Genomic DNA, 23,473 nt, shown 5'->3' on the forward strand with positions numbered 1-23,473 from the left:
GGGCTGTGAGCACTGGTTTATTATTGTAGGCTCTCAGGGCAGCCCAGTGTCTCCTCCCCGCCAGGGCAGTCCTCACCCTCCACCTCCACCTCATCGGTGCAGCGTTTGATCTGGAAGCAGAAGGCGACGCGCATGCTGGGCAGGCTGGTGAAGCACCAGGGGGCCTCTGAGCCATCAGGGTTCCGGCAATAATTCTCCCGCAGGTCCCTGGCAGACATATCAGCTCAGCTTGGGAATGCCCCAGCCAAACGCACAGCATCCAGTGGCTGCCAGCCCCCATCATCGGAGCTGTGCCCAGCCACAGAGGTGTTTCTGTGAGTTGCAGGCTGGAATTTCCAAGGATACAGATGCTCAGATCGCCCCCCACAGACAGCTCCCCCTAAGCTCCCTCTAAGCTGTGGCATCAGACTATGGGCATTCACAAGCAGCCCCCCTTCAAGGTTGGCTCCACCCCATCTGGGCCAAGGTCACACCTGTGCTGGAGGCTCAGGGCCTGCAGCCACGGAACCAGCAAGCCCTGCTTGGCCTCACACCACACTCCCAGCCCTGGCTGGCTCCCCAGGCTGGCTCCCATGCTGTGACTCCTGGCTGCAGAGCCAGCCCCTCTTGCCCAGCTCCAGCTGGAGCAATGCTGCAGCTGCCAGACTGGATTGTACATGGTCACAGGGGGAGCCTGCAGCACCTGGGACCTGAGCCAGGGAGTCTGGTTCCAGCCAGCTCAAACCACAGCTGCACAGCTGTTCATGCCATCCAGGACCCTGGGTGTTTATTCAGACAGCTAGCGCACTGTGTGCTGGTGCCGGGTCTCATCTGAGGGGGAACAGGTGACCCCTCCCCCAGGTACCCCTCCAGGAACCTCCAACAACCCCTCCCCCCAGCTCGGCCCCCGCAGAGACCCCCTCCTCCAGTTAGCTCCCCCACACAGGGACCCCATGTGACCCCTCCCCCAACTAGCCCCCCTAGGGACCCCAGCCTCTCCTCCTCCAGCTAGCCCCCCATTCAGAGGAACCTCTAGCAACCCCTCCCACAGCTAGCCTGCCACAGGGACCCCAGGTGACACCTTCCCCACCTAGCTCCCCATCTCATAGGGACGAATGGTGAACCCTCCCCCAGCTAGCCCCCCCTCATAGGAACCCCTGGAAACCCCTCCCATCAGCTAGCCTACCACAGGGACCCAGGCAACCCCTCCTCCAGCTAGCTCCCTTCCTCATGGGGACCCCAGGTGACCCCTCCCCACCTAGCTCCCCCTCACAGGGACCCCCGTGACCCCTCCCCCAACTAGCCCCCAAGGACCACCCAGCAATCCCTGCACAGATGCAAAGTGAATTCTTCTCCCTGTGCACAAGGATGCCCCCCAGCCCCGAACCTCCAGCATATAGACCTCAAGGAGCTCCTCCCTCCCCCACACCCAAGTGGTCCATCGCCTACTTGCACTCGTATGCCTCAGGCTGGAAGTGGTGCCGGTGGGGGGTCTGGGCATCCCAGCGCTGGCAGGGGATCCCTGACGTGGTGACGTTCACCTTGCCCCGGTAGCCTTCGCCTTTGTGCTTGAAGCAGCTGGTGGTGGTATCTGTGAGGTGTGGACGTTTCTCTGCTTCCGTAGATGTGGGCAGCGGGAGAGGCCAAGCGTCACTGGGGGCTGTCTTGGGAGCACCGGGAGCAGGGACGAGTGGTGTATACTGTGGGCACTGGAACACCTTGCACTCTGGCACCAGCCTGCTGGCCAGGGGACTGGTCACGCTGCAGACCCTTCACAGGCAGGGCCCTGCCAAGTGCTCAGGGCTGTGAGCCAGAGGCTGGACCTCATGGGCTCTCTGAAATCCCCCTAAGGGCATGGAGCTTGTTCCCGAGTGCCAGCGGGGTGGGCGCTGTACAAGGGGTTGGTGTGCTACTCATCCCCTGCGCTGGGGCAGAGCAGAGAGCAGTGCTGGTCAGGGGCAGCAGGGGGACATTGTCGGGGAAAGGTCTGTCATGGCTACAGGGCTCAACTCCGCTGAGGCATGGGAGCAGGGAGCCGGGCACGGTGACACGGGGTGGCCCTGCCAGGTGGCTACACCTCACACCATCAAGAGCCAGAGCCAGATTGGGCACATCAGCGTTGCTCTCAGAGAGTTAACGATGATACGAACATAGCAGTGTGGTAAACACATCCCAGACACTCCCATTGGCACCCACTACACAGCACTTACTGCACTTGCGTAGGTGGCAGTACTCCCGCTCCCGGGCTGGGTCCGTGGTGTAGCACCAGGGGCCCACGGAGCTGTCAGGGTTGCGGCAGTAATTGTCATCCAGATCCTTCTCGGGGTATCTGGGTGGGACGGGGAGGAGGCAGAGAGAGGTGAGGGAAACCATGATATTTACAAAGCCACGTTCTGATCCTGTCCTGGTTCAAGAGCCTCTGGGATGTGTTCTCCCCCTGCTCGGACCCTCAGGAAGTGGGTTTGCAGTGCAGCCTCAGCCTGACCCTTGGCAGTGACCAGCCCTGTTTGGGGGACGTGGCCAGGATCCATGTTACCCACAGAATCTCAGTGCTGGACCCTGCCTGAACATGGTGGTGGGGCTGGGCAGTGGCAAGTGCGCTCCTCTGCAGGTGGCAATGCCAGCCTGGGGGCTCAGCACTGGCAGCAGGGAGGATCTCTGCTTGTGCCCATCCCATCCCGGAGTGCCATGCCTCCCGGCTGGTCTGCATTCACTGCAGGGCCTGTGTAGTGCTGCGGGGGCTCAGGCTTCCCAGCCCCTAGCAATCCATGGGCAGTAACCAGTGACCCTGGGGAACTCGCCGCTCTGGACAGAGTGCTGAGCTGCCCCACCACCACCTAGCCCTGCTCCGTCCTGAGCCCCCCACCCCTCAAAGGCCAGGCTGTTCCCATCCCATGCTGAGAACATTCTGTGGGGGATGAGCAATCCCCGCCCCAAATAGGGAGGGCTGGTACTTGTGGGGATGGTATGGGTGCTTGTGGGGGTGCTGCAGGTCCCAGCGCTGGCACTCCCGCCCGGACTCCGTGTGGTCCACCAGGCCCCGGTAATCTTCCCCGTTACACAACATGCACACGGCTGCAAGAGAGAGTCATGCTTCAGGCATGGAGCGAGGCAGGGCACACACAGGCTGGCAGCTCTGAGGGCCTCTGTCAGCTATGCAGGTGGGCATCATTGGCACTGAACCCAGAGAATCCACAGCATCCCCAACCCTCCTAGCTCTGCCCCCAGGAGAGCCCCCATATCACAGACCATCACCAAGCAGACTAGTGCCAGGCAAGGGTTTGTGGGTAGAACCCTGGATCCAGCACATATGCGCATGGCGGTGTGCAGGGGTGAACGGGCAAGTGTGGGCTGGGTGCTGGTGCACAGGCACCAGCTGTCGCGCAGGGAGGGAGGGAGCATCCAGCCAGCACACGGAGGGAGTGAGGTGTCCAGCCATTGCACATGGGAGATGGCTATTCCATGCATGGGGGCATAGATGCCGAGTCCGTTGGTGCTCTGGGGATGGAGCATCCACAGAAAAATAACAGTGGGTGCTCTGCACATACTGGCCACAGCTGTTTCCCGCCCCTGCTCATCAGCTAATGGGGGAACACTGCTGCCCAACAGCTGATGGGGGTGGTGCTGCTGCCCAACAGCTGTTTGGCAGTTGGGGGGAATTGGGGGAGGTCAGAGAGCGGCAGGTATGCAGGAGCCCCGGGGAGGGGGCAGAGTGGAGGGAGAAAGAGGGGGAGCAAAGGTGGGGCCTTGGGGGAAGAGGCTGAGTGAGGTTGGGGCCTCAGGTGAAGTGGGGGTTGAGCAGAAAAAGGAAAAGTCAGCACCTGTGCTTGGGGGAAGGGGGTTTACTCACCATCTTCACACTTCTTGATGCCACAGCTCTGGTGCCGGATGGCTGGGTCTGTGGTGTAGCACCAGGGCCCCCGCTCATCTCTATCTGGGTTCCGGCAGTAGTTCTCCTCAAGGCCATTCCGCAGAGAGGGTGAAAACCTAGTGGGACACAGAGAGCGCTGGAGGCTGGGATAGTTTCAGTGACGGGTGCCCTAGACCAGCTGGGGCTGGGCTCTGCACAGCCCAAAGGAGGGGCTCTAGCACTCAGGCCAGGGCTACACAACAAAGGTAGGTCAATGCAAGTGGCCTGGCATAGACTTAGGATATGTCTACACTGCAGCCAGATTGAAGCTCTGGCGATCGATACACCAGGGGTCTATTCAGCAGGTCTAACTTAGGGGTCGATTTAGAAGACCCACCAAATTGACCGCAGATCGCTTTCTGGTCAACCCCCATACTCCACCCTGAACAAGAAGAGTAAGGTAAGTCGACGGGAGAGTGTCTCCCATCAACCCAGTGTGGTGTAGACACCACAGTAAGTTGACCTAAGCTACGTCGACTCCAGCTATGTTATTCACATAGCTGGAGTAGTGTAACTTAGGTCAACTTACTGCAGTAGTGTAGACATAGCCTGAGTTATGCATGTGTCTGCATTCACATTTGCCTCCAGCAGATATAAGCGCCCCATTACACCAGCCCAGTAAAACTGCCTCCCAGAGTGGTGTGTGTGTGACACTTAGTGCCCCAGAGCAACACCCTGACACCCCCATATTCACCACTGTCATATAAATATGATATGTTTTGTACAAAGTGAGCCTTGTGAAGTAGCATTCTTGTTGGATTGTATCTGGAGTTATGAATTTTGCTATGTGTGTGTCACTGAAAGATGTTGTGAAGTTGGAAACATCCACAACTAGCCTTTCAGGTACAAAAATGAAAAAGCTAGACAGTGCTAATGGCCCAACAGTAAAGACAATGGACCATGGAAAAAGTTTGTTCCCAGTGCTTCAGCCAGCCTATGGATAATGGCTGCTATGACTCAGCGAAGCATGCAATGGCATGTGACCAGACCACATGACACTGAACTCAATTTTGGGACTTGTATTTTTCCACAATGTTGATAAATGCAAAGTAATGCACATTGGAAAACATAATCCCAACTATACATATTAAATTATGGGATCTAAATTAGGTGTTCTCACTCAAGAAAGAGATCTTGGAGTCATTGTGGACAGTTCTCTCAAAACATCCACTCAATGTGCAGCAGCAGTCAAAAAAGCTAACAAAATATTGGGAATCATTAAGAAAGGGATAGACAATAAGATAGAAAATATCATATTGCCTCTATATAAATCCATGGTACGCCCACATCTTGAATACTGCATGCAGTTGATTTCGCCTCATCTCAAAAAAGATATCTTGGAATTGGAAAAGATTCAGAAATGGGCAACAAAAGTGATTAGGAGTATGGAATGGCTGCCGTATGATGAGAGATTAATAAGACTGGGACTTTTCAGGCTGGAAAAGAAACAATTAAGGGGGTACATGATAGAGGTCTATAAAATCTTGACTGGTGTGGAGAAAGTAGATAAGGAAGTTTTATTTACTCCTTCTCATAAAACACGAACTAGGGGGTCACCAAATGAAATTAATAGGCAGCAGGTTTAAAACATACAAAAGAAAGTATTTCTCCACACAACGCACAGTGAACCTGAGGAACTCTTTGCCAGAGGATGATATGAAGGCCAAGACTATAACAGGGTTCAAAAAACAATTACATACATTCATGGATGGTAGTCCATCAATGGCTATTAGCTAGGATGGGCAAAGATGGTATAGAATCATAGGATCATAGAAGATTAGAATTGGATGAGACCTCAGGAGGTCATCTAGTCCAACCCCCTGCTCAAAGCAGGACCAGCACCAACCAAATCATCCCAGCCAGGGCTTTGTCAGGATGGGCCTTAAAAACCTCTAAGGATGGAGATTCCATTACCTACCTAGGTAACAGAGTAACAGCCGTGTTAGTCTGTATTCGCAAAAAGAAAAGGAGTACTTGTGGCACCTTAGAGACTAACAAATTTATTTGAGCATAAGCTTTTGTGAGCTACAGGTCACTTCATCGGATGCATACTGTGGAAAGTACAGAAGATCTTTTTATACACACAAACCATGAAAAAATGGGTGTTTACCACTACAAAAGGTTTTCTCTCCCCCCACCCCACTCTCCTGCTGGTAATAGCTCATCTAAAGTTATCACTCTCCTTACAATGTGTATGATAATCAAGGTGGGCCATTTCCAGCACAAATCCAGGGTTTAACAAGAACGTTGGGGGGGGGGAGGAAAAAACAAGGGGAAATAGGTTACCTTGCATAATGACTTAGCCACTCCCAGTCTCTATTCAAGCCTAAGTTAATTGTATCCAATTTGCAAATGAATTCCAATTCAACAGTCTCTCTCTGGAGTCTGGTTTTGAAGTTTTTCTGTTGTAATATCGCAACTTTCATATCTGTAATCGCGTGACCAGAGAGATTGAAGTGTTCTCCGACTGGTTTATGACTGTTATAATTCTTGACATCTGATTTGTGTCCATTTATTCTTTTATGTAGAGACTGTCCAGTTTGACCAATGTACACGGCAGAGAGGCATTGCTGGCACATGATGGCATATATCACATTGGTGGATGTGCAGGTGAACGAGCCTCTGATAGTGTGGCTGATGTTATTAGGCCCTGTGATGGTACCCCCTGAATAGATATGTGGGCACAGTTGGCAACGGGCTTTGTTGCAAGGATAGGTTCCTGGGTTAGTGGTTATGTTGTGTGGTATGTGGTTGCTGGTGAGTATTTGCTTCAGGTTGCGGGGCTGTCTGTAGGCAAGGACTGGTTTGTCTCCCAAGATTTGTGAGTGTGTTGGGTCATCCTTCAGAATAGGTTGTAGATCCTTAATAATGCGTTGGAGGGGTTTTAGTTGGGGGCTGAAGGTGACGGCTAGTAGCGTTCTGTTATTTTCTTTGTTAGGCCTGTCCTGTAGTAGGAGACTTCTGGGAACTCTTCTGGCTCTATCAATCTGTTTCTTCACTTCCGCAGGTGGGTATTGTAGTTGTAAGAATGCTTGATAGAGATCCTGTAGGTGTTTGTCTCTGTCTGAGGGGTTCGAGCAAATGCGGTTGTATCGCACCTATTCCAGTGCTTCATAGAATCATAGAATATCAGGGTTGGAAGGGACCCCTAGAAGGTCATCTAGTCCAACCCCCTGCTCGAAGCAGGACCAATTCCCAGTTAAATCATCCCAGCCAGGGCTTGTCAAGCCTGACCTTAAAAACCTCTAAGGAAGGAGATTCTACCACCTCCCTAGGTAATGCATTCCAGTGTTTCACCACCCTCTTAGTGAAAAAGTTTTTCCTAATATCCAATCTAAACCTCCCCCACTGCAACTTGAGACCATTACTCCTCGTTCTGTCATCTGCTACCATTGAGAACAGTCTAGAGCCATCCTCTTTGGAACCCCCTTTCAGGTAGTTGAAAGCAGCTATCAAATCCCCCCTCATTCTTCTCTTCTACAGGCTAAACAATCCCAGCTCCCTCAGCCTCTCCTCATAAGTCATGTGTTCTAGACCCCTAATCATTTTTGTTGCCCTTCGCTGGACTCTCCAATTTATCCACATCCTTCTTGTAGTGTGGGGCCCAAAACTGGACACAGTACTCCAGATGAGGCCTCACCATTGTCGAATAGAGGGGAACGATCACGTCCCTCGATCTGCTCGCTATGCCCCTACTTATACATCCCAAAATGCCATTGGCCTTCTTGGCAACAAGGGCACACTGCTGACTCATATCCAGCTTCTCGTCCACTGTCACCCCTAGGTCCTTTTCCGCAGAACTGCTGCCTAGCCATTCGGTCCCTAGTCTGTAGCGGTGCATTGGATTCTTCCATCCTAAGTGCAGGACCCTGCACTTATCCTTATTGAACCTCATCAGATTTCTTTTGGCCCAATCCTCCAATTTGTCTAGGTCCTTCTGTATCCTATCCCTCCCCTCCAGCGTATCTACCACTCCTCCCAGTTTAGTATCATCCGCAAATTTGCTGAAAGTGCAATCCACACCACCCTCTTAGTAAAATAGTGTTTCCTAATATCTAACCTAGACCTCCCCCACTGCAACTTGAGACCATTGCTCCTTGTTCTGTCATCTGCCACCACTGAGAACAGCCTAGCTCCATCCTCTTTGGAACTGCCCTTCAGGTAGTTGAAGGCTGCTATCAAATCCCCCCTCACTCTTCTCTTCTGCAGACTAAATAAGCCCAGTTTCCTCAGCTTCTCCTTGTAAGTCTTGTGCCGCAGCCCACTGATCATTTTCATTGCTTTCCGCTGGACTCTCCAATTTGTCCACATCCTTCCTGTAGTGGGGGGCCCAAAACTGGATTCAGTACTCCAGATGTGGCCTCACCAGTCCTGAATAGAGGGGAATAATCACTTCTCTCGATCTGCTGGCAATACTCCTACTAATACAGCCCAATATGCCATTAGCTTTCTTGGCAACAAGGGCAAACTGCTGACTCATATCCAGCTTCTCATCCACTGTAATCCCCAGGTCCTTTTCTGCAGAACTGCTGCTTAGCCAGTTGGTACCCAGCCTGTAGCAGTGCATGGGATTCTTCCGTGCTAACTGCAGGACTCTGCACTTGTCCTTGTTGAACCTCATCAGATTTCTTTTGGCCCAATCCTCCAATTTGTCTAGCTCACTCTGGACCCTATCCCTACCCGCCAATGTATCTACCTCTCCTCACAGTTTAGTGTCATCTGCAAACTTGCTGAGGGTGCAATCCATCCCATCATCCAGATCATTAATGAAGATGTTGACAAAACCGGCCCCAGGATCAACCCCTGGGGTACTCTGCTTGATATCGGCTGCCAACTAGACATCAAGCCATTGATCACTACCCGTTGAGCCTGACAATCTAGCCAGCTTTCTATCTACCTTATAGTCCATTCATCCAATCCATACTATTTTAACTTTCTGTGGGAGACCATAACAAAAGCTTTGCTAAAGTCAAGTTATATCAGGTCCACTGCTTTTCCCATATCCACAGAGCCAGTTTTCTCATCACAGAAGGCAATCAGGTTGATCAGGCATGACTTGCCCTTGCTGAATCCATGTTGTCTGTTCTTGATCACCTTCATCTCCTCCAAGTGCTTCAAAATCCCTAGCTTCTTTTTGCCAGAAGCTGGGTGTGACGGGTTTGGTCACAGAGATCCCCTTGGGGCTGTCACCCAATGTGCTGAAATTACCTCAGAGCCCGTTTCCCCTGTCAGCTTGGGACTTCCAGAACCCTGCTTGTTGAGCTAGCCATGCTAGTATGCTGCAACATAGACCCAGGGTCTGGGCCACGCCCCCAAAGCTGCAGGCTTTAAGTGAAAACAACTCTGCAGGTTACCTGACTCCAGCACCCAGACACCCAGCTCCCAATGGGATCCAAACCCAAATAAATCTATCTTACTCTGTGTAAAGCTTACACAGGGTAAACTCATAAATTGTCCACCCTCTATAACACTGATAGAGAGATATGCACAGCTGTTTGCTCCCTTAGGTATTAATCGCTTACTCTGGGTTCATTAATAAACAAAAGTGATTTTATTAAGTATAAAAAGTAGGATGTAAGTAGTTTCAAGTAATAACAGACAGAACAAAGTAAGTCACCAAGCAAAATAAAGCAAAAACACTCAAGTCTAAGCCTAATACATGAAGAAACTGATTACATATAATATCTCACCCTCAGAGATGTTCCAATAAGCTTCTTTCACAGACAAGACTCCTTCGTAGTCTGGGCCCAATCCTTTCCCTTGGAACAGTCCTTGTTAGTTCCAGCAGCCATCTCAGGTGGTAACTAGGCATTTTCTCATGAGTGGCACCCATCTTTGTCCTGTTCCACCCCCTTTAATAGCTTTGGCACAAGGCAGGAATCTTTTTCCCTCTGGGTCCCCAACCCTCCTTCTAAATGGAAAAATATGAGATTTAAGATGGATTCCAGTATCATGTGACATGGTCACATGTCCTGTGAGACACCAGCCTCCATTCTTCCTGAGCTGGCCCACAGGATGGTTTGCAAGTAAACAGAGCCATTTACAGTTCACTGATTCTGAAGCACCCTTAATGGCTACCACTTAATATGTTTATATCAGTAATACAAGTTTATATCTTATTCTCTTACCTTCAGATATAGAAATAATACATGCAAACAAATAGGATGACCACACTCAGTAGATTATAAGCTTTGTAATGATATCTTACAAGAGACCTTTTGCATAAAGCATATTCCAGTTGCATCATATTCACATTCAGTGCAACATCACCAATGGGCGACAGAGAATGGATCACTTGATGATTACCTGTTCTGTTCATTCCCTCTGGGGCACCTGGCATTGGCCACTGTCAGAAGACAGGATACTGGCTAGATGGACCTTTGGTCTGACCCAGTATGGCTGTTCTTATGTTCTCAAACTGGGCTGGGAACTTAGCTTGGAACAAAGGATTCCCGCCCTACAGAGAGACTATATAAGGTGAGGAGTGACATCATGATTTGTCTTCACTCCCCCACAACTCAACACCTGAAAGAACCTCTGGAAGACAAAGGACTTGTAAGGGGGGAGGGGAACCCAGAATTTGCAAGCTTTATTGTATCATAAGTCAGGGTGAGATATTGCTAATTCAAATCCTATCTAGTATATTAGGCTTAGTTTGTGGTTTTGTTTATTTGCTAATGTGACGTTATTGACATAAACTGTAATCATATAGATCATTGTTGCAACCACTGTTATATATTTGGAGGAAATATTGTACAAAGGTTGTTGTGTGAGGTGTCTATAAAAAGGTTATGATTTGCTGGTTATCATTATGCTATCTAAATGCATGTATCATTTTGTATTTAAAATTATAAGTTTTGGCTCTATACTGTCTGTATTTCAAACTGGTGCTATGCTTCTGGGTGACACCCCAGACAATGTGGCGTCAGCACTGCCTAGCCTGCTTGATGGCCCATTAAGGACCATCAGCTATGCAAAGAGAAGGCAGATACACCTTGTGACTCAGCAAGGCATGCAGGGACATGCCTATGGACAGAACACTAAGGTTTTTCCATGCCATGTGCTGGGTAGCTTGTGGTTGGAACAAAGAGAGCACAAGCCACATGGCAAAAGGATTATAAAAGACAGCAGCAGCATCTCCATTTTGTCTTCAATCCAATCTTCTGACCTCTGGAGGAACTTTGCTATAAACTGAAGCTCTGAACAAAGGACTGAATGACCCATCCCAGCTGTGGATGTACTACAGAGACTTGATTTGAACCTGCAGTTTATTCGATAACTGCTACAAGCCTGAAACAAGAACTTTGCCATTAATGTATGTGATTGATTCCCTTTAACCAATTTTAGCTCTCATCTATATTCTTTTCTTTTATGAATAAACCTTTAGATTCTGAAGGATTGGCAACAGCGTGATTTGTGGATAAGATCTGATTTTTATATTGACCTGGGTTTGGGGCTTGGTCCTTTGAGATCGGGAGAACCCTTTTTCTTTTACTGTGGCATTGGTTTTCATAAACATTCATCCCCATAACAAGTGGCACTGGTGGTGATACTGGGAAACTGGAGTATCTAAGGGAATTGCTTGTATGACTTATGGTTAGCCAGTGGGATGAGACGCAGGGGAAGGAGGGCTTGAAGAATTCCACCTGGATTTCAATAATTTCCACCCCACCATCAACCTCAGCCTGGACAAGAGATCCACTTCCTGGACACTACAGTACAAATAAGTGATGGTCACATAAACACCACCTTATACCGAAAACCTACTGACCGCTATACTTACCTACATGCCTCCAGCTTCCATCCAGGACACATCACACCATCCATTGTCTACAGCCAAGCCCTAAGATACAACCGAATTTGCTCCAATCCCTCAGACAGAGATAAACACCTACAAGATCTCTAACAAGCATTCTTAAAACTACAATGCTTACCTGGGGAATGGAGGAAACAGATTGACAGAGTGAGACAGGTACCCAGAAGTCACCTACTACAGGACAGGCCCAACAAGGAAAATAACAGAACACCGCTGGCCATCACATACAGCCCCCAGCTAAAATTCTCCAGCACATCATCAACAATCTACAACTTATCCTTATCCCACTCTCACAGGCCTTGGGAGGCAGGCCAGTCCTCGCTTACAGACAGCCCCCCAACCTGAAGCAAATACTCACCAGCAACTACACACCGCACCACAGAAACACTAACCCAGGAACCAAGCCCTGCAACAAACCTTGTTGCCTAGTCTGTCCACATATCTACTCCAGCAACACCATCAGAGGACCCAACCACATCAGCCACACCATCAGGGACTCATTCACCTGCACATCTACTAATGTGATATACACCATCATGTGCCAGCAATGCCCCCCTGCCATGTACATTGGCCAACCGGACAGTCTCTATGTAAAAGAATAAATGGACACAAATCTGACATCAGGAATGGTAACATGCAAAAGCCAGTAGGAGAACACTTCAATCTTCCTGGACATTCTATAACAGATTTAAAAGTAGCCATACTTGAACAAAAAAAGTTCAGAAACAGACTTCAAAGAGAAACTGCACAATTAAAATTCATTTGCAAATTTAACACCATTAATTTGGGCTTCAACAGGGCCTGGGAGTGGCTGGCTCACTACAAAAGCAACTTTACCTCTCCTGGAATTGATACCTCCTCAACAATTATTGGGCGTGGACTACATCAACCCTGACTGAATTGGCCCTGTCAACACTGGTTGTCCACTTGTGAGGTCACTCCCTCCTCTTCATGTGTCAGTATAATAATGCCTGCATCTGAAATTTTCACTCCATGCATCTGAAGAAGTAGGTTTTTTACCCACAAAAGCTTATGCCCAAATAAATCTGTTAGTCTTTAAGGTGCCACCGGACTCCTTGTTGTTTTTGTGGACGTTGTGGGACCTATATCCAGACCTTCTAGGAATGGAAAAAGGTATATTCTTGTGGTGGTGGATTTTACTACCAGGTACCCTGAGGCTGTAGCATTGTCTAACATTTAAGCTGAGGCTGTGGCCACAGCTTTCTTTACCATCTTTAGCAGGGTGGGTTTTCCCAAGGAAATGTTGACAGACCGCTGTACTAATTTTATGTCTATGGTGTTTGAGAAATTGTGGGAGTTGTGTGGGGTGAAGCACTTAAAGGCTACACCCTACCACCCCTAGAAAAATGGACTGGTAGAAAGGTTTGATGGAACTCTGAAAGCCATGCTTAGGATGCATGTTTCCAGGCACGAGGGTGACAGGGATGTGTTGCTTCCATATTTACTATCTGCATATAGAAGCGTGCCCCAAGAATCCACAGGGATTGCTCCTTTTGATCTCTTGTATGAAAGACAGGGCGGGGGCCCTTGAATTTGATCTATGACTCCTGGGAAGGCAATACTGAAGAAACAGAATAGCCAGTAGGGGAGTATGTGTCCCACTTTAAGGAGAGATTGCAGGCTGTGATGGATTTGGTACAGCAGAACCTTAGGAAAAATCAGGAAGATCAGAAAGTTGGTACAATAGGCATGCTGAGGAAAGAGCTTTTGAAATTGGGAATATGGTTCTTGTGTTGATTCCTGTAAGGAAGAATAAAATGCAGGACATTTGGGATGGACCATATGAGGTAGTGGAAAGGGTTAATGAGATTACCTATAATGTCAAGAATCTTTATGGAAGAGGAGCTATGCAGATGGTGCATTCTAATAGACTGAAAGCTTACGTCAATATGATTTGTTGTGCTCATGAGGGAACAGGATCTGTCCCTTTGATTGACCTAATTATAGAAACCCTCTTGGAATGCATGGAGTTTGGGAACAGTTTAAATCCTACCCAAAAACAGGAGATGTTAGCCCTGTTAAAATACCACAGGCAAACATTCTCCAACCGGCCAGCTTTAACTAACATGATTGTGCATTCCATTCAAACTACCCAGCGCCTAGCAGGGCATATTGGGCCAAGGGCGAAATGCAAAGGCAGATCCAGGAGAAGTCTGAAGGCATGTTGGAAATGGGAATAATTACTAAATCAAATAGTCCCTGGGCCTCTCCCATTGTGATGGTGCCCAAGAAGGATAAAACCATGAGGATTTGTGTGGATTACAGAAAGCTAAATGCAATCACACAGCCTGATCCATACCCCACACGCTGCATACAGGATTTATTGGACCAATTGGAGGATACAAAGTTCATAAACACACTGGATTTAACTTGAGGATACTGGAAAATCCCCTTAGATGTTGAATGCCCAGGAAAATTCTGCTTTCATAGTGGATTCTGGTCTGTATGAGTTCAAGGTTCTACCGTTTGGATTAAAAAATTCTGGTGCCACCTTTATGAGACTCATTAATCAGGTTTTGCGTGGGTTGCAGACCTTTGTCAGAGTCTATATAGATGACTTGGCCATTTTCAGCTGCTCCTGGGAAGATCATCTCTGCCACATGGGAGTTGTGTTACAAAGGCTAAGGGAAGCCAGCCTAACTATTAAAATCTCCAAACATGCCTTAGGAGCTGCAGAGGTATCATACCTGGGACACAGAGTGGGAAGCAGATTGGTACACCCTGATCCCCTGAAAGTAGAAGCCATAAAAGGCTGGCCTGTTCCTAAAACAAAGGAGCAAGTCCAATCTTTTATTGGGCTTGCCAACTATTATCGCAGGTTTGTAAAGGGATTTAGCGACATTGTGGCCCCCATAACAGACCTTACCAAAAAGGGGAAACCAGACGAGGTAAAGTGGACTAAGGCCTGTGGAAAAGGCTTCCCAAAAATAAGAGTCGCTAGCTAAGGAGCCTATATTAGTCATCCCTGATTTTGGGAAAATGTTCCTGCTGTGCACAAATGCTTCTAATGTGGGGTTGGGAACTGTGCTGATGCAGGATGGGGAGGGAGGTAAAAGGCACCCCATTCCATATCTAAGCAAAAATTGACACCTATTGAACAACACTATGCTACTATAGAGAAAGAATGCTATGCAATTGTGTGGGCAGTAAAGCAGCTCAAACCCTATTTGTATAACAAGAAGTTTACAGTGTTCAGTGATCATGCTCCCTTGGTGTGGTTACACAAAGCGAAAGGAATCAATTCTACAAAAAGAAAAAGAGTACTAGTGGCACCTTAGAGACTAACCAATTTATTTGAGCATGAGCTTTCGTGAGCTACAGCTCACTTCATCGGATGCATTCAGTGGAAAATACAGTGAGGAGATTTATATACACACAACATGAAAAAATGGGTGTTATACACACTGTAAGGAGAGTGATCACTTAAGATGAGCTATTACCAGCAGGGGGGGGGGAGGGGAGGGAGAAAACCTTTTGTAGTGATAATCAAGGTGGGCAAGGTGGGCCATTTCCAGCAGTTAACAGGAATGTCCGAGGAGCAGTGGGGGTGGTGGGGAATAAACATGGGGAAATAGTTTTACTTTGCGTAATGACACATCCATTCCCAGTCTCTATTCAAGCCTAAGTTAATTGTATCCAGTTTGCAAATTAATTCCAATTCAGCAGTCTCTCGTTGGAGTCTGTTTTTGAAGTCTTGTTGTTTTAATATTGCGACCTTTAGGTCTGAGATCGAGTGACCAGAGAGATTGAAGTGTTCTCCAACTGGTTTATGAATGTTATAATTCTTGATCTGATTTGTGTCCATTTCCTGAAAAAGCACAAGAACAAATCTGCAAAGACACACCCCTGGAACCCCGACCTGGGGCATTCTATCTGCTACCCAAGATCCATAAACCTGGAAATCCTGGACGACCCATCATCTCAGGCATTGACACCCTGACAGGGTCTGGCTATGTAGACTCCCTCCTCAGGCCCTACGCTACCAGCACTCCCAGCTATCTTTGAGACACCACTGACTTCCTGAGGAAACTACAATCCATTGGTGATCTTCCTGAAAACACCATCCTGGCCACTATGGATGTAGAAGCCCTCTACACCAACATTCCACACAAAGATGGACTACAGGCCGTCAGGGACAGTATCCCTGATAATGTCACGGCAAACCTGGTGGCTGAACTTTGTGACTTTGTCCTCACCCATAACTATTTCACATTTGGGGACAATGTATACCTTCAAATCAGCGGCACTGCTATGGGTACCCACATGGCCCCACAGTATGCCAACATTTTTATGGCTGACTTAGAACAACGCTTCCTCAGCTCTTGTCCCCTAATGCCCCTACTCTACTTGCGCTACACTGATGACATCTTCATCATCTGGACCCATGGAAAAGAAGCCCTTGAGGAATTCCACCATGATTTCAACAATTTCCATCCCAACATCAACCTCAGCCTGGACCAGTCCACACAAGAGATCCACCTCCTGGACACTACGGAGCTAATAAGCGATGGTCACATAAACACCACCCTATACCGGAAACCTACTGACTGCTATTCCTACCTACATGCCTCCAGCTTTCACCCAAACCACACCACACAATCCATTGTCTACAGCCAAGCTCTATGATACAACCGCATTTGCTCCAACCCCTCAGACAGAGACAAACACCTACAAGATCTCTATCAAGCATTCTTACAACTACAATACTCACCTGCTGAAGTGAAGAAACAAATTGACAGAGCCAGAAGAGTACCCAGAAGTCACCTACTCCAGGACAGGCCCAACAAAGATAGTAACAGAACGCCACTAGCCGTCACCTTCAGCCCCCAACTAAAACCTCTCCAATGCATCACCAAGGATCTACAACCTATCCTGAAGGACGACCCATCGCTCTCACAAATCTTGGGAGACAGGCCAGTCCTTGCCTACAGACAGCCCCCCAACCTGAAGCAAATACTCACCAGCAACCACACAACAGAACCACTAACCCAGGAACCTATCCTTGCAACAGAGCCCATTGCCAACTGTGTTCACATATCTATTCAGGGGACACCATCATAAGGCCTAATCACATCAGCCACACTATCAGAGGCTCGTTCACCTGCACATCTACCAATGTGATATATGCCAGCATGTGCCAGCAATGCCCCTCTGCCATGTACATTGGTCAAACTGGACAGTCTCTACGTAAAAGAATAAATGGACACAAATCAGATGTCAAGAATTATAACATTCATAAACCAGTCAGAGAACACTTCAATCTCTCTGGTCACTCGATCTCAGACTTAAAGGTTGCAATATTAAAACAAAAAGACTTCAAAAACAAACTCCAACGAGAGACTGCTGAATTGGAATTAATTTGCAAACTGGATACAATTAACTTAGGCTTGAATAGAGACTGGGAATGGATGTGTCATTACACAAAGTAAAACTATTTCCCCCCCTCCCCCCAACACACACACACACACACACTGCTCCTCCGAGGTTCCTGTTAACTGCTGGAAATGGCCCACCTTGATTATCACTACAAAAGGTTTTCTTCCCCCTCCCCCCAACTCTCCTGATGGTAATAGCTCATCTTAAGTGATCACTCTCCTTACAGTTTTCAGAGTAACAGCCCTGTTAGTCTGTATTCGCAAAAAGAAAAGGAGTACTTGTGGCACCTTAGAGACTAACAAATTTAGAACTCCATCCTCTTTGGAATCTCCCTTCAGGTAGCTGAAGGCTGCTATCTTATCCCCCCTCACTCTTCTCTTCTGCAGACTAAACAAGCCCCCTAAACAAGCAGGGGAAGACTTATTTTGCTTCCAGTGGCTGTGTTGGCAGACACATGGGGAGCCTCTTCTCCAGTCAGCCCCTGACTGAGACAGGCTCCCTTCTTTTCTCCCCATTCCAGGCCTGGCATTGGCTGCAGGTATAATGGGGCGGGGCTAGCTAACCCACAGGTTTTCTTTAACCTCTGCCGTGCCTGGCAGCTGTCTCTCTGCTCCTTCACACATCCCCCCTCATGACCCCATTTGGGGTCTGCCCCCCCACAACTGTCCTCCACCATCCCATGAAAAGAAGTCCACATGCAGATAGACTCTCCTGGCCCAGTGCTGGATGCAGAAGGTGAAAGGCTGGAGGGAGAGGTACCATCTCATGATTTGGGGGCTTGTGTCCTTCATAGCATGGAGCCAGTGGAGGGGGCGTGGTCAGTAACTAAGGTGAAGTGCGTGCCCAGAAGATAATAACGGAGTGAGTCCATGGTCCATTTTACCACCAGGGCTCCTTTCTCGATTACAGAATAGGCCTTCTCTCACGGGAACAGTTTCCTGCTAATATACAGGATGGGGCGTTTGTTGCCCTCTACTACCTGCGATAGAACTGCTCCTAGGCCCACGTCTGAGGCGTCTGTTTGTAACAAAAACTCCTTGGCGAAGTCAGGGCTGTACAAGATGGGTTTCTTAGAGAGCCGGGCCTTCAGAGTTTGAAATGCCACCTCACAGGCTGTGGTCCACTGGATCCTTTTAGGACTCTCGTTCTTGAGAAGATCAGAAAGGGGGGCTGCAATGGAGGAGAACCCTGGGATAAAGTGGCGGTAATATCCAGCTAGTCCCAGAAATCGACGTACCTGCTTCTTTGAGCATGGTGTGGGGCACAGCTGGAGGGCCTGGACTTTGCTAACCAAGAGTCGGATTATACCCCTTCCCAATGTGTACCCAAGGTAGGTGGTTTCGTGCTTCCCAAGGTGACATTTGGTGGAGTTCTCTGTCAGGCCAGTCTCCTTGAGGGACTGTAGGACCGCGGTCACATGTTTCAAATGGTGCTGCCAGTTGCAACTATGGATCACCATGTCATCTAAGTACATGGCTGCATATCCGTTATGGGGGTGGAGAATTTGGTCCATTAGCTGCTGAAATGTGGCTGGGGCCTCATGCAAGCCGAAGGAAAGATACCCCATTGCATATCTAAGCAAAAAATTGACACCTACTGAACAACACTATGCTACTATAGAGAAAGAATGCAAGAACGCAAGAACTGGAAAAGCCCAAAGGGGGTGGAGTAAGCAGTTTTTCTCCTGGTCTCCGGTGTGAGGGTGATCTGCCAAACAGGGCTGTCCTTAGGATGTATGGGGCCCTACGCAGTATTATTAAACTGGTGCCCCATGCCTGACGGCAGCCCGAGCTCACAGCCCGGCAGGGGGTGGGGAGGGACCAGACAGCAAAAGATAAGGAGACGCAGGGCCCGCCTCATGGTGGTGGAGAGTCACAGTTCCCTGCAAAAAGAAAAGGAGTACTTGTGGCACCTTAGAGACTAACCAATTTATTAGAGCATAAGCTTTCGTGAGCTACAGCTCACTTCCTCAGATGCATATCGTGGAAACTGCAGCAGGCTTTATATATACACAGAGAATATGAAACAATACCTACTCCCACCCCACTGTCCTGCTGGTAATAGCTTATCTAAAGTGATCATCAGGTGGGCCATTTCCAGCACAAATCCAGGTTTTCTCACCCTCCACCCCCCCACACAAATTCACTCTCCTGCTGGTGATAGCCCATCCAAAGTGACAACTCTTTACACAATGTACATGACAATCAAGTTGGGCTATTTCCTGCACAAATCCAGGTTTTCTCACATCCCCCCCACCTCACCCCCATACACACACAAACTCACTCTCCTGCTGGTAATAGCTCATCCAAACTGACCACTCTTCAAGTTTAAATCCAAGTTAAACCAGAACATCTGGGGGGGGGGTAGGAAAAAACAAGAGGAAACAGGCTACCTTGCATAATGACTTAGCCACTCCCAGTCTCTATTTAAGCCTAAATTAATAGTATCCAATTTGCAAATGAATTCCAATTCAGCAGTTTCTCGCTGGAGTCTGGATTTGAAGTTTTTTTGTTTTAAGATAGCGACCTTCATGTCTGTGATTGCGTGACCAGAGAGATTGAAGTGTTCTCCGACTGGTTTATGAATGTTATAATTCTTGACATCTGATTTGTGTCCATTTATTCTTTTACGTAGAGACTGTCCAGTTTGACCAATGTATATGGCAGAGGGGCATTGCTGGCACATGATGGCATATATCACATTGGTGGATGTGCAGGTGAACGAGCCTCTGATAGTGTGGCTGATGTTATTAGGCCCTGTGATGGTGTCCCCTGAATAGATATGTGGGCACAATTGGCAACGGGCTTTGTTGCAAGGATAAGTTCCTGGGTTAGTGGTTCTGTTGTGTGGTATGTGGTTGTTGGTGAGTATTTGCTTCAGGTTGCGGGGCTGTCTGTAGGCAAGGACTGGCCTGTCTCCCCAGATTTGTGAGAGTGTTGGGTCATCCTTTAGGATAGGTTGTAGATCCTTAATAATGCGTTGGAGGGGTTATAGTTGGGGGCTGAAGGTGACGGCTAGCGGCGTTCTGTTATTTTCTTTGTTAGGCCTGTCCTGTAGTAGGTAACTTCTGGGAACTCTTCTGGCTCTACCAATCTGTTTCTTTACTTCTGCAGGTGGGTATTGTAGTTGTAAGAAAGCTTGACAGAGATCTTGTAGGTGTTTGTCTCTGTCTGAGGGGTTGGAGCAAATGCGGTTGTATCGCAGAGCTTGGCTGTAGACGATGGATCGTGTGGTGTGGTCAGGGTGAAAGCTGGAGGCATGTAGGTAGGAATAGCAGTCAGTAGGTTTCCGGTATAGGGTGGTGTTTATGTGACCATCGTTTATTAGCACTGTAGTGTCCAGGAAGTGGATCTTTTGTGTGGACTGGACCAGGCTGAGGTTGGTGGTGGGATGGAAATTGTTGAAATCATGGTGGAATTCCTCAAGGGCTTCTTTTCCATGGGTCCAGATGATGAAGATGTCATCAATATAGCGCAAGTAGAGTAGCGGCGTTAGGGGACGAGACCTGAGGAAGCGTTGTTCTAAATCAGCCATAAAAATGTTGGCATACTGTGGGGCCATGCGGGTACCCATAGCAGTGCCGCTGATCTGAAGGTATACATTGTCCCCAAATGTGAAGTAGTTATGGGTAAGGACAAAGTCACAAAGTTCAGCTACCAGGTTAGCCGTGACAGTATCGGGGATACTGTCCCTGACGGCTTGTAGTCCATCTTTGTGTGGAATGTTGGTGTAGAGGGCTTCTACATCCATAGTGGCCAGGATGATGTTATCAGGAAGATCACCGATGGATTGAAGTTTCCTCAGGAAGTCAGTGGTGTCTCGAAGGTAGCTGGGAGTGCTGGTAGCGTAGGGCCTGAGGAGGGAGTCTACATAGCCAGACAATCCTGCTGTCAGGGTGCCAATGCCTGAGATGATGGGGCGCCCAGGATTTCCAGGTTTATGGATCTTGGGTAGTAGATAGAATATCCCAGGTCGGGGTTCCAGGGGTGTGTCTGTGCGGATTTGATCTTGTGCTTTTTCAGGAAGTTTCTTGAGCAAATGCTGTAGTTGCTTTTGGTAACTCTCAATGGGATCAGAGGGTAATGGCTTGTAGAAACTCGTGTTGGCAGCGATTTTATATGTGATTTTATAATCTTCACCAACACAGTAATGAAATATTTTTAAAGCCAATTTTAAACTAAGGTCCTGTAGACAGACATGTTCTGAGTAAATATTACAGTAATGCACAACTGTTTTGGTCAGTAAATTCAGAAACTGACAGTATATACCTAGGGTTTGGCAAATGCCTGTTAAATGGCTTAATTACCCCTTGAATGGCTCTTTAACAGTTTCAATGTTGTGCTAATAGGTCTGGCAGGCTAGAATGCTTTTTCCCTTTTAACTATTAGATCCCCTCTGGAGGAAGACTCACCAGGCTGCAGCAGCCAGCTGTGGGAGCCTGCAGGAAGGGTCAGAACAGGGATTTGAAAGCTAGGAGGGTGGACACTAAGACGCAGTGGTACCCCAAATTTTCAGGTGCCCTACGGCCCTGCTGCCAATAGTAGAATCAAAGAATATCAGGGTTGGAAGGGACCTCAGGAGGTCATCTAGTCCAACCCCCTGCTCAAAAGCAGGACCCATCCCCAATTAAATCATCCCAGCCAGGGCTTTGTCAAGCCTGACCTTAAAAACTTCTAAGGAAGGAGATTCCACCACCTCCCTAGGTAACGCATTCCAGTGTTTCACCACCCTCCTAGTGAAAAAGGTTTTCCTAATATCCAACCTAAATCTCCCCCACTGCAACTTGAGACCATTACTCCTTGTCCTGTCATCCGCTACCACTGAGAATAGTCTAGATCCACCCTCTTTGGAACCACCTTTCAGGTAGTTGAAAGCAGCTATCAAATCCCCCCTCATTCTTCTCTTCTGTAGACTAAACAATCCCAGTTCCCTCAGCCTGTCCTCATAAGTCATGTGTTCCAGTCCCCTAATCATTTTTGTTGCCCTCCACTGGACTCTCTCCAATTTTTCCACATCCTTCTTGTAGTGTGGGGCCCAAAACTGGACACAGTACTCCAGATGAGGCCTCACCAATGTCAAATAGAGGGGAACGATCACATCCCTCGATCTGCTGGTAATGCCCCTACTTATACATCCCAAAATGCTATTGGCCTTCTTGGCAACAAGGGCACACTGTTGACTCATATCCAGCTTCTCGTCCACTGTAACCAGTAGGTCCTTTTCTGCGGAACTTCTGCCTAGCCATTCGGTCCCTAGTCTGTAGCAGTGCATTGGATTCTTCCGTCCTAAGTGCAGGTCTCTGCACTTGTCCTTGTTGAACCTCATCAGATTTCTTTTTGCCCAATCCTCCAATTTGTCTAGGTCCCTCTGTATCCTATCCCTACCCTCCAGCGTATCTACCACTCCTCCCAGTTTAGTGTTGTCTGCAAACTTGCTGAGGCTGCAATCCACACCATCCTCCAGATCATTTATGAAGATATTGAACAAAACCGGCCCCAGGACCGACCCTTGGGGCACTCCGCTTGATACTGGCTGCCAACTAGACATGGAGCCATTGATCACTACCCGTTGAGCCCGACAATCTAGCCAACTAGCCATGCTGACTGTTCCTGATCACTTTCCTCTCATCTAAGTGCTTCAGAATTGATTCTTTGAGGAATCAATGATTCCTCCATGATTTTTCCAGGGACCGAGGTGAGGCTGACTGGCCTGTAGTTCCCCGGATCCTCCTTCTTCCCTTTTTTAAAGATGGGCACTACATTAGCCTTTTTCCAGTCGTCCGGGACTTCCCCCGATCGCCATGAGTTGTCAAAGATAATGGACAATGGCTCCGCAATCACATTCGCCAACTCCTTTAGCACTCTCAGATGCAATGCATCCGGCCCCATGGACTTGTGCACGTTCAGCTTTTCTAAATAGTCCCGAACCACTTCTTTCTCCACAGAGGGCTGGTCACCTCCTCCCCATGCTGTGCTGCCCAGTGCAGTAGACTGGGAGCTGACCTTGTTCGTGAAGACAGAGGCAAAAAAAGTATTGAGTACATTAGCTTTTTCAACATCCTCTGTCACTAGGTTGCCTCCCTCATTCAGTAAGGGGCCCACACTTTCCTTGACTTTCTTCTTGTTGCCAACATACCTGAAGAAATCCTTCTTGTTACTCTTAACATCTCTTGCTAGGTGCAACTCCAGATGTGATTTGGCCTTCCTGATTTCACTCCTGCATGCCCGATCAATATTTTTATACTCATCCCTGGTCATTTGTCCAATCTTCTACTTCTTGTAAGCTTCTTTTTTGTGTTTAAGATCAGCAAGGATTTCACTGTTAAGCCAAGCTGGTTGCCTGCCATATTTACTATTCTTTCTACACATCGG

The 23,473-nt window shown here is 48.2% G+C and overlaps 1 protein-coding gene across 1 annotated transcript in view; it reads right to left on the reverse strand.

Moving 5' to 3' along the window:
- Window positions 1–23,473, reverse strand: part of MST1 (macrophage stimulating 1) — a 63,021-nt gene that overhangs the window by 13,187 nt on the left and 26,361 nt on the right. Inside the window, exons 5-9 of the mRNA XM_073354751.1 lie at window positions 3,830–3,966; window positions 2,934–3,054; window positions 2,181–2,308; window positions 1,429–1,594; window positions 77–207 (exon numbers count right to left, since the gene is read on the reverse strand). Of these exons, the coding sequence (XP_073210852.1) occupies window positions 77–207; window positions 1,429–1,594; window positions 2,181–2,308; window positions 2,934–3,054; window positions 3,830–3,966 (683 nt within the window). The remainder of the gene's footprint in view (window positions 1–76; window positions 208–1,428; window positions 1,595–2,180; window positions 2,309–2,933; window positions 3,055–3,829; window positions 3,967–23,473) is intronic.

This window comes from Lepidochelys kempii, chromosome 7 (assembly GCF_965140265.1).
Source record: "Lepidochelys kempii isolate rLepKem1 chromosome 7, rLepKem1.hap2, whole genome shotgun sequence".
Lineage (NCBI taxonomy): Eukaryota > Metazoa > Chordata > Testudines > Cheloniidae > Lepidochelys > Lepidochelys kempii.